The following is an 11,343-nucleotide window of genomic DNA, read 5'->3' on the forward strand; positions in this document are numbered from 1 at the left end:
CCATATCAAGGATTCAGTGTTTGTCTCTGCTGCTGGCAGATTGGGCATTCAGCAGGGGCTGTAGCCAGGCCTGCCTTGGTGAGTGGGAGTCCATGTTGCTAATCCCATGCATAACTCCATCCCTGCCACCATGGCCACTTTGTTCATGAGCCCACTGGGCAATGACAGGAGTGGCTGGGGAAAGAGGATAACTGGTTTTCATAGAATGCATCATCCTATCCACTTGGTTGTTAAAATCATTCTCTGCCAAGGTCACCCTTTGGTGAGCATTCACATGAAACACAATTATCTTCACTTCTTTGGCCCATTCAGAGAGATCTATCTATATACCTCTTCCCCATACCTCCTTGTCATCGATTTCATGAGATTTCTCTCCAGTCAACTGATCATAAGGAACTCCCCATGAGGCCACAGCTGCGTACTGGGAGAGGAAAGGTAATGTGACAGGAGTGGAGATCATGGGCATTTGGGCTACTTCCTCATGCAACTTAATTGTACTTTCAGGTCCTGCTCAAGCCCAATCTCGTATATACCACTTCCATTAAATGATAGAGTGCTGCTGTGCATGTCCGACTTTATGGCTCTGTGTATCAGACAGCACCCAGTTCATGATGGGCAGTTCAGGCTGCATGGTAACTTGGCAGCCCATGGTTAAGCGTTCAGTCTCTACTAAGGCCCAGTGTCAAGAATTGAATTATGTCCCCCCAAAAATGTGTGTATCAACTTGGTTAGGCCATGCTTCCCAGTATTGAGTGGTTATCCTCCAATTTGTGATTGTAATTTTATGTTAAAAGGATTAGGGTGGGATTGTAACACCACCCTCACTCAGGTCACCTCCCTGATCCAGGGTAAAGGGAGTTTCCGTAGGGGTGTGACCTCCACCATCTTTTATCTCTCAAGAGATAAAAGGAAAGGGAAGCAAACAGACAGTTGGGGACCTCATACCACCAAGAAAGCAGCACCGGGAACAGAGCACGTCCTTTGGACATGGGGTCCCTGCGCCTGAGAAACTCCTTGACCATGGGAAGATTTATAACAAGGACCTTCCTCTGGAGCCAACAGAGAGAGAAAGCCTTCCCCTGGAGCTGATGCCTTGAATTTGGACTTTTAGCTTACTTTACTGTGAGGAAATAAATTTCTCTTTGTTAAAACCATCCACTTGTGGTATTTCTGTTATAGCGGCACTAGATGACTAAGACACCCAGTAACAAGCCGAAAACTGTTTCTCAAAAGGAGATTAGTTATCTGCAGAGGATGGCAGGGTTTTACTCCAAAATCCTAAGAGTCTGCGCTGTGATTCACCAATAGGGACCTGCTAACAACTCCAAACAGTGTCTCTATCTGCCACTGACACTTCAAGAACCATTGGATAAGCCAGATCACATGGCCCAAGTGGCAAAGTAGCCTGCACAGCAGCCTGAGCCTGTTGCAGAGCCTTCTCTTGTTTTGGGCCCCACTCAAAACTAGCAGCTTTTTTTTTTTAATTTTTATTGTGCTTTAAGTAAAAGTTTACAAATTGAGTCAGTCTCTCATACAAAAATTTATATACACCTTGCTATATACTAATTGCTCTCCCCCTAATGAGATAGCACACTCCTCCCCTCCACTTTCTATTTTCGTGTCCATTTGGCCAGCTTCTGACCCCCTCTTCCCTCTCATCTCCCCTCCAGGCAGGAGATGCCAACACAGTCTCATGTGTCCACTTGATCCGAGAAGCTCATTCTTCACCAGTAACATTGTCTATCCCATAGTCCAGTCCAATACCCGTCTGAAGAGTTGGCTTTGGGAATGGTTCCTGTCTTGGGCTAACAGAAGGTCTGGGGACCATGACCTCCAGAGTTCTTCTAGTCTCAGTCAGACCATTAAGTCTGGTCTTCTTACGAGAATTTAGGGTCTGCATCCCACTGCTCTCCTGCTCCCTCAGAGGTTCTCTGTTGTGTTCCCTGTCAGGGCAGTCATCGGTTGTAGCTGCGCACCATCTAGTTCTTCTGGACTCAGGATGATGTAGTCTCTGGTTTATGTGGTCCTTTCTTTCTCTTGGGCTCATAATTACCTTGTGTCTTTGGTGTTCTTCATTCTCCTTTGCTCCAGGTGGGTTGAGACCCATTGATGCATTTTAGAGAGCTGCTTGCTAGCATTTAAGACCCCAGACGCCACTCTCCAAAGTGGGATGCAGAATGTGTTCTACATAGATTTTATTATGCCAATTGACTTAGATGTCCCCTGAAACCATGGTCCCCAAACCCCCACCCCTGCTACACTGGCCTTCGAAGCCTTCAGTTTATTCAGGAAACTTCTTTGCTTTTGGTTTAGTCCAGTTGTGCTGACTTTGCCTGTATTGTGTTCTTTCCCTTCACCTAAAATAATTCTTATCTACTATCTATCTAATTAGTGAAAACCCCTCTCCTTCCCTCCCTCCCTACCCCCCTCTCGTAACCATCAAAGAATATTTTCTTCTCTGTTTAAACTATTTCTCCAGTTATTATAATAGTGGTCTTATACAATATTTGTCCTTTTGCAACTGACTAATTTCACTCAGCATAATGCCTTCCAGATTCCTCCATGTTATGAAATGTTTCACAGATTCGTCATTGTTCTTTATCGATGGGTAGTATTTGCTTGTGTGAATATACCATAATTTATCCATTCACCCAGTGATGGGCCCCTTGGTTGCTTCCATCTTTTTGCTATTGTAAACAATGCTGCAATGAACATGGGTGTGCATATATCTGTTCGTGTAAAGGCTCTTATTTCTTTAGGACATATTCCAAGGAGTGGGATTGCTGGATCGTATGGTAATTCTATTTCTAGTTTTTTAAGGAAACACCAAATCCATTTCCAAAGTGGTTGTACCATTTGACATTCCCACCAGCAGTGTATAAGTGTTCCAGTCTCCCCACAACCTCTCCAACATTTATTATTTTGTATTTTTTGGATTAATGCCAGTCTTGTTGGAGTGAGATGGAGTCTCATTGTAGGTTTGATTTGCATTTGTCTAATGGCTAATGATCATGAACATTTCCTCATCCTTTGCCCACTTTTTTAATTGGGTTATTTGTCTTTTTGTTGTTCAGTTTTTACAGTATCATGTAGATTTTAGAGATCAGATGCTGACTGGAAATGTCATAGCTAAAAACTTTTTCCCAATCTCTAGGTAATCTTTTTACTCTTTTGGTGAAGTCTTTGGATGAGCATAGGTGTTTGATTTTTAGGAGCTCCCAGTTATCTAGTTTCTCTTCTGCATTGTTAGTAATGTTTTGTATACTGTTTATGCCATGTATTAGGGCTCCTAGCATTGTCCCTATTTTTTCTTCCATGATCTTTATCGTTTTAGATTTTATATTTAGGTCTTTGATCCATTTTGAGTTCGTTTTTGTGCATGGTATGAGGTATGGGTCTTGTTTCATTTTTTTGCAGATGGATATCCAGTTATGCCAGCACTGTTTGTTAAACAGACTATCTTTTCCCCATTTAACTGACTTCGGGCCTTTGTCGGATAACTATCCATATGAGGATGGATTTATGTCTGGATTCTTAGCTCTGTTCCATTGGTCTATGCATCTGTTGTTGTACCAGTACCAGGCTAAAACTAGCAACTTTTTGAGTCACTTGATGAATAGGCCAGAGTGGCACACCGAAATGAGGGATGTGTTGCCCCAAAATCCTAAGAGGCCCGCTAGGTAGGTGTTGTGCCTTTTTTTTAGTTGTAGGAGGAGCCAGATGCAACAACTTATCCTTCACTTTAGAAGGAATATCTTGACATCCCCCACACCATTAAACTCCTAGAAATTTCACTGGGGTGGAAGGCAACTGAAATTTTGTCAGATTAATTTCCCACAGTTTAGCACACAAATGTCTTATCAGTAACTCTAGAATCATTGATACTTCTTCCTTACTAGATCCAATCAGCATAATGTCATCAATGTAGTGGATCAGTGTGACGTCTTGTGGGAGGGAAAGTTAATCAAGATCCCTGTGAACTAAATAGGGTTTGTCATGGATTGAACTGTGTCCTCCATAAATATGTGTCGACTTGGTTAGGCCATGATTCCCAGTATTGTGTGGTTGTCCTCCATTCTGTGATTGTAATTTTATGTTAAAGAGGATTATGGTGGGGTTGTAACACCACCCTTACACAGTTCACATCCCTGATCCAATGTAAAGGGAGTTTCCCTGGGGTGTGGCCTGCACTACCTTTTTATCTCTCAAGAGATAAAAAAGACAGGGAAGCAAGCAGACGGGGGGTACCTCATACCACCAAGAAAACAGTGCCAGGAGCATGTACATCCTCTGGACCTGCGGTCCTGTGTGGAGAAGCTCCTAGTCCAGGGGAAGATTGATGAGAAGGCTGACAGAGAGAGAAAACTTCCCCTGGAGCTGATGCCCTGAATTTGGACTTTTAGCCTACTTTACTGAGAGGAAATAAACTTCTCTTTGTTAAAGCCATCAACTTGTGGTGTTTCTGTTATAGCAGCACTAGATGACGAAGACAGGCTGAAGAGTTGATATACCTCTGAGGTAGGATAGTGAAGGTGTATTGCTGCCCTGGCCAGCTGAAGGCAAACTGCTTTTGGTGTTCCTTTGAAATTGGAACTGAGAAAAAAGCATTAGCCAGATCAATAGCCACATACCAGGTATCAGGAGATGTATTAATTTGCTCAAGCAATGAAACCACATATGGAACAGCAGCTGCAATTGGAGTCACTACCTGGTTAAGTTTACAATAATCCACTATCATTCTCCAAGATCCATCTGTTTTTTGCACAGGCCAAATAGGCAAGTTGAATGTGGATGTGGTGGGAATCACTACCCCTGCATCCTTCAAGTCCTTGATGGTGGCACCAATCCCTGCAATTCCTCCAGGAACATAGTATTGTTTTTTGTTTACTATTTTCCTAGGTAGGGGCAGTTCTAATGGCTTCCACTTGGCTTTTCCTACCATAATAGCCCTTACTCCATACATCAAGGATCTAATGTGGGGGTTCTGCCAGTTGCTGAGTATGTCTATTCCTATTACACATTCTGGAATTGGGGAAATCACTACAGAAATGGGTTCAGGGACCTACTGTAAGATGGACCTGAGTTAAGATTGCAGTAATAACCTGACCTCCATACACCCCTACACTGATTGGTGGGCTACAGTAACGTTTTTGGGTCTTCTGGAATTAGTGTCGGTACAGACCCAGTGTCCAGTAATTCCCAAAAAGTCTATTTCTTTTTTCCCAGTGAGCAGTCACTCTCATAAAAAACTGTTTATCCCTTTGGAGAAGACAAGAAGAAAGAGCAGCAGTGTAAATTTTTGGCAATGGAGTGGGGTCCTTCCTCAAGGGGACCTAGCCACCCCTTCATTCAAGACTGGCTCAAGTCTAGGGATTGATTGAGGGGCCATGACTTCCTCTTCTTGCTTTTCACATTAAACTGCTGTTCACATGACCTAGAATTCTTCTGCTTGTACAGACCAAGTAAATATTTAATAGATTTCCCATCTATTTCACTCCTGGGGGGGCCCTGGTGGTGTAGTAGTTAAGAGTTTGGCTGCTAACCAAAAGGTTGGCAGTTCAAACCCACCAGCCACTCCTTGGAAACCCTATGGGGCAGTTCTACTCTGTCCTATAAGGTCACTATGAGTCAGAATTGACTTGATGGCAATGGGTTCACTCCTAGGGACACCATGACTAAGAAGCCAGTGGCATAAGCCCACACCAGTCAGACTGTTTTGATTACTGCTTCGACTCTGCTGTCCAATACAGTAACCATGCCTACTCTGTCTTTGTTGAGTGCCACCACTTGGCCCCTACCAACATAGGGTCCAATCAGCCCATTGTAGTTAGGTGTCTTCATTCAGTTAGGGCAGTTCCCACTGTCAAATCTGACTTACATAAAATAGCAATCACAGCAGTCTTCAAGGATGCTGGGGCTACCTTCACAAATTTATTCCTCACCGTGTGCTAAAAGCTGTGTACTCTGGGTACTCCATGTGTGGGTCTGTGGGTCTAACCTGATAAATCCACTCTAACATGCCAGTTTCCCTAAGCCTTTGGATACCTTCTTCTACAGCAGGCCTGGTACTTTAACATGACTTAGTGTGGTTTTGATGTGTTATGCTGGGCTTCCACATAAAACTTGATTGGAAAAAAACAAAACAAAACAACTTATACTGCTAAAAACAAAAAAAAGTTAAAACCACTGATATGGTCCACCTCCTCTTATTTTATCCAGATGAAGCTATGAAAATTCCAGGCAAAAGCTGTGAGCAAACCTCCAGGAAATACTAAAAATAGAGCATCATTGAAAAATCAACTAATTCAAAGACTTTTACATTCCTTCGTGGTCTCTATGATTGAAAATGTACTGTTCTTCAGCTGTAAAGATGTCACTTACTTTTCCATTGTTGTCAGCCACCATCGAGTCAGCTCTGACTCATGGTAACCCCAAGTACAACAGAATGAAACGTTGCCTAATGCTGTGCCATCCTCATGATCATTGGTATGTTTGAGTCCAGTTGGATAATATTCTGCTGTGATCCACAGGGTTCTCACTGGCTAATTATCAGAAGTAGATCACCAGGCCTTTCTTCCTGGTCTGTCTTAGTTTGGAAGGTTCACTGAAACCTGTCCACCATGGGTGACCTGCTGGTATTTGAAATACTAGTAATATAGCTTCCAGCATCAAAGCAACATAAAAGCCACCACAGTATGACAAACTGACAGGCAGGTGGTAATACTTTTCCATAGAACATGTATTTTTTATTTGTTTTCAAGTAATATGTAATGAGTTCTAAACACAAATTTTTCTTGTGACCAAAACGACAGATTTGAGATATCCACCTGAGGCAGGGGTACGGTTTGTAATTATAAAGATTAATTTCTATACAAAGATAATTGACATTTAAAGGAATCAAACTTATATCAAATGTGCTGGTTAAGGTTGTGTGTCAGCTTGGCTGGGCCATGATTCTCAGTGGTTTTGCAGTTACATAATGATGAAGTTTGGCAGCTATGTAATGATATAGTTTGGCAGTTATGTAATGATGTAGTCATCCTCCATGATGTGATCTGATGTGATCAGCCAGTCAGTTGCAAGGGGAGTTTCCTTGGGGGTGTGACCTACAGCCAATATATATATGGATGTCCTAGCAAAGCTCTCTTGTTTGCTCTGTATCCTGCATCCAGCTCATCATCTGACCTCCGGTTCTTGGGACTTTAGCCAGTGGCCTGCTGTACTGCCTGCTGATTTTGGATTTATCAGCCTCCATAGCCCATGAGGGAAACCCTGGTGGTGTAGTGGTTAAGTGCTACGGCTGCTAACCAAAAGATCAGCAGTTTGAATCCACCACGTACTACTTGGAAACTCTATGGGGCAGTTCTACTCTGTCCTATAGGGTCACTATGAGTTGGAATTGGCTCAATGGCAATGGGTTTTTTTTTTTTTTTTTTTTTTTTGCATAGCCTGTGAGCTAGCAGCCTGCCGTCTGACCTGCTAATCTTGGATCCGTCAGCCCCTGCAGCTGCACAAGTCAGGAGAAGCCTCCAGACCAATGCCTAACCCACAGTCTTGGAACTTGCCAGCCTCTACAAATGTGTGAGCCATTTTCTTGAGATAAATCTCTCTCTCTCTCTCTCTGCTTCACTGGTCTTCCTTCTCTAGAGAGCCCAACCTAAGACATCAAATACGCCACAGTATTTAACCTACAAATCTAAAAAGCAAAATCATATCAGATGAAGGCTTGGAAGCTGATGTATTATACTAAAAGGGTAATTTTCAAAGGAAAAAAATTCAGGTTTTATCAATAGTTTTCTGATGAATTTCTTTTTCTTTTCTAATATGAATTAACTAAACTTCATAACTCAGATAATTGAAGATTGAAAGGAAATAGAGGGAAATCGCCCAGGTTTGTTAAGGCCTAAATTACTAATATTTCAAGAAATGCACTTTTGTTACTTTTAAGCTATTTTGGCAATTGCAACTAGGCTAATAAATGTCTGATACTGCTGTCACATGTTGTCTGATACTGCTGTTACATGATAACTACGTGTAAATGGGTGCTAATATTCCCCACTTACTTTCTTTTTACTCTCTTAATTTGCTTAGAAATTTAAAATAGAGGTAAGTTTTTGTCAAGCCATGTATAAGTATCAAAGCCTCAAGCTTAATAAGGTCATATTTTATAGTCTTAAAAAAAAAAGAGCTGATAATTTCATTCAAAGAATAAAGATCAGGTAAAAATGATTTACCTCCACCAGTATGCCAACAAAAGGGATAGAAGCTTCTTCGTATGTCACAAAGAACAATTCAGGATTCGTCCTCCAGACTCCAAGCCATTTGTCTTTCAACTTTAATTTTTCGGATAGGTATTTACTCATAGCTCCATCAGCGTCTTCCGCCTGGCGAATAAACAAACATCTAAATATATAAAACTATGGAACCAATATGGCCTTAAATAATGAAAACCCTGGGAACTTAGAGATTTTAACTGAAAATGTATTTAATGAAAAATATCTTAAGCATTAAAAAAAATAAACTGAACTATTCATTCAACAGAATAATTCAGATATGAGACATTTACTTATTATTTATGTCTTCAAATAATTTGTTAACCCACTCAGCAGAAAGAGCTGAAATTATATACATTAAAAACCTAGTAATTATTATATTAAAAACCTAGCAATATTTCTGGACTTTAAAGATATAATGAACTATTTAAACATTTTTAGTGCATAAAAATTTTAAATAGCATTCTATTCTATAAAACAAATGAATGTATTAAGCAATCAATAAATATTTGCACATTTGATGTTTTAAACTTAATTTCAGCTACCTCAAGGATTATAAATAATCTAAACTATTACAAAGCTCAGTCATTAGACCCTGTCTTAGTAATGACACAATAACTTTATCGAAGTTTTTAAACTGCCTTTAACAGACTTGGCCGTCTCCAACCCTCAATCTCAAATGTATTTTGGTCATTAATACTGTTCTAATTTTTATAGAAAATATAAGGCAAACAAAAATCACCCCTAATTCTGGCAGCCAGATAACTATTGTTGACATTTTGATGTATTTCCTTCCAGTATTTTTTCCTATGCTATGTATTCATTCATTCATGTAAAGCATACTGTAGTTTTCTCTCCTGACTTTTTTTTCGCTGAACACTTCACCATAAGAATATCTATAGTTCTTGAAACCACAATTTTTACAGCTGTGTGGTTGTACCTCATATGGAGCCACCATAGTTTCTTTACTGTCCCTGTTGGCTGGAAATTTAGGTTCTAAATTTTAATTTTCATAAATATCACTGCAATGAATATTCTGATACATAAATTCTCCTGCTATATAACTCCTTTTAAAACAAAATAGGTTAGAAATATACAATATTTGCTCAATTCATTATTACCAGATATGTATCTTCTATACAAAACATCATTCCACATCCTAAATATTTATGATTGGGAACCATTCTTAAATTCCAAACATTTTTAGCATTCCAGTGAAAAAATCAAAGCTAAGTAATTAATAACAATGGTCCATCATACCCTTGTGTTTTGACACAAATTGTTAAATAAAAATACTAATAGGTATTCCTAAGATATATAAGATATATATATATCTTCAGCTGTTAGGAGCTCTGGAAAAAGCAAAAAACACGTTACCAGGGCTGTTCCCTTAAAGGACAATTTTGTGTGTGTGTGTGTGTGTGTGTGCTTTAAGTGGAAGTTTACTGTTCAAATTAATTTCTCATGAAAACATTTATACACATATTGTTATGTGACCCTAGACGCTCTCCCTAAAATGTGACAGCACACTCCTTTCCACCCTGATAAAGAACAATGATGTTTCACAGATTTATCTCTGTTCTTTATGGTTGTGTGGTATTCTATTGTGTGAATATACCATAGTTTATCCATTGGTTGGTTGATGGGCACCTACGTTGTTTCCATCTTTTTGCTATTTTGAACAGCGCTGCAATGAACATGGGTGTGCATATATCTATTCGTTTGATGGCTCTGATTTTTCTAGGATCTATTCCAAGGAGTGGGATTGCTGGATTGTATGGTACTTCTATTTCTAGCTTTTTAAGGAAGTGCCAAACCGATTTCCAAAGTGGTTGTACCATTTTACATTCCCACTAGCGCTGTGTAACTGTTCCAGTCTCTCCAATATTTATTATTTTGTGTTTTTTGGATTAATGCTAGCCTTGTTGGGGTAAGATAGTATCTCACTGTAGTTTTGATTTGTGTTTCTCTAATGGCTAATGATTGTGAGCATTTCCTCATGTATCTGGTAGCCCAGTGAATGTCTTCTTTGGTGAAGTGCCTTTTCACATCGTCTGCCCATTTTTTAATTGAGTACAATTTTTCTGTTTGAAGGAAAATCTAATTTTAACTCCTTAAGGACATGGCCTGGATATCTCTAATAAGGTGGAAGCTCTACAAATGTCGAGTAAATTTAATATATTTAAATGCAGGCTTTTCTTTGGGCCTTTTGTACCCTATGACACTAGAAGGAAGACTCCAAATAACTTCTTCTTTTTTTTTTTTTTTTAACAGTCTAGCTGTGAGGTAGTGCACGGGCCTTGTGGTCGAATTGGCGCGTTTCCTTCTTTGGGGCCCCTTTGCCTCACCTTACAGCCCTGCAGCACCTCGTCGCAGTACAACGCCACCTTCTCGTCCCGCCACATCCCCCTCATAGGCGACACGCAGACTGGAGGCAACGGCTGCACCTCCTCTTTCTCGTCCTCCGGCACGGAGAGAAGGGATTCCTCTTCCTCCTCCTCCACCCCCGCTCCCGAGCCCCTGGCCTGAGAGCCCGGCAGGAGCTGGAGCCGCCGCCGGGCCGCCTCCCGGCCAGCCTTCCCCTTCACAGGCCGAGGAGAGGCCACCACCGACCGCACCGCGGACACGGTGCTCCTCAGGGTCGCTGCTGCCACTGTGTCCCCGGTGAGCGTGGTCACCACCTGGTCGCTTCGCCTGCCGGGGCTGATGGTTCGTACCGAGTCCTCGGGCCCCGTAGCCCTCGGGCCCGACGCCATCTCCCCGGCACCCTGAGGGCCAGCTGCAGCCGTTAGCCACTCTTCCCGCCCTGGGCCGCGCTGGCCAATGGGTGAGCTGCGCCCTTAGGGCCCAGCAACGAGCGCCTTGGCTCGAGGGGCTCCTGCGGGGTGGGGCGAGGGGTTGGGTGGGTGGGATATTGGAGAGTGAGGCTCGGGGCCGGGAAAGGGCAGGGGGACGGGCATGAGGGGTGAACGGCTCTGGGAGGGGGTGGGATATAGGTCGGGTGAGGTGTTGGGGGACGCGGCTCAGGGAGCTGGGGCTGGCTCTGGGTTGAGTGGGATAGGACAAGTCT

At 42.0% G+C, this 11,343-nt stretch overlaps 1 protein-coding gene across 1 annotated transcript in view; it reads right to left on the reverse strand.

Moving 5' to 3' along the window:
* SHCBP1L (SHC binding and spindle associated 1 like) overlaps positions 1–11,029 on the reverse strand; it is a 44,839-nt gene extending 33,810 nt beyond the window's left edge. Inside the window, exons 1-2 of the mRNA XM_049868493.1 lie at positions 10,622–11,029; positions 8,235–8,384 (exon numbers count right to left, since the gene is read on the reverse strand). Coding sequence (XP_049724450.1) covers positions 8,235–8,384; positions 10,622–11,029 — 558 coding nt within the window. The remainder of the gene's footprint in view (positions 1–8,234; positions 8,385–10,621) is intronic.
* Positions 11,030–11,343: the final 314 nt, after the last annotated feature.

The sequence above is a fragment of the Elephas maximus genome, chromosome 24, assembly GCF_024166365.1.
Source record: "Elephas maximus indicus isolate mEleMax1 chromosome 24, mEleMax1 primary haplotype, whole genome shotgun sequence".
Taxonomy (NCBI): domain Eukaryota; kingdom Metazoa; phylum Chordata; class Mammalia; order Proboscidea; family Elephantidae; genus Elephas; species Elephas maximus.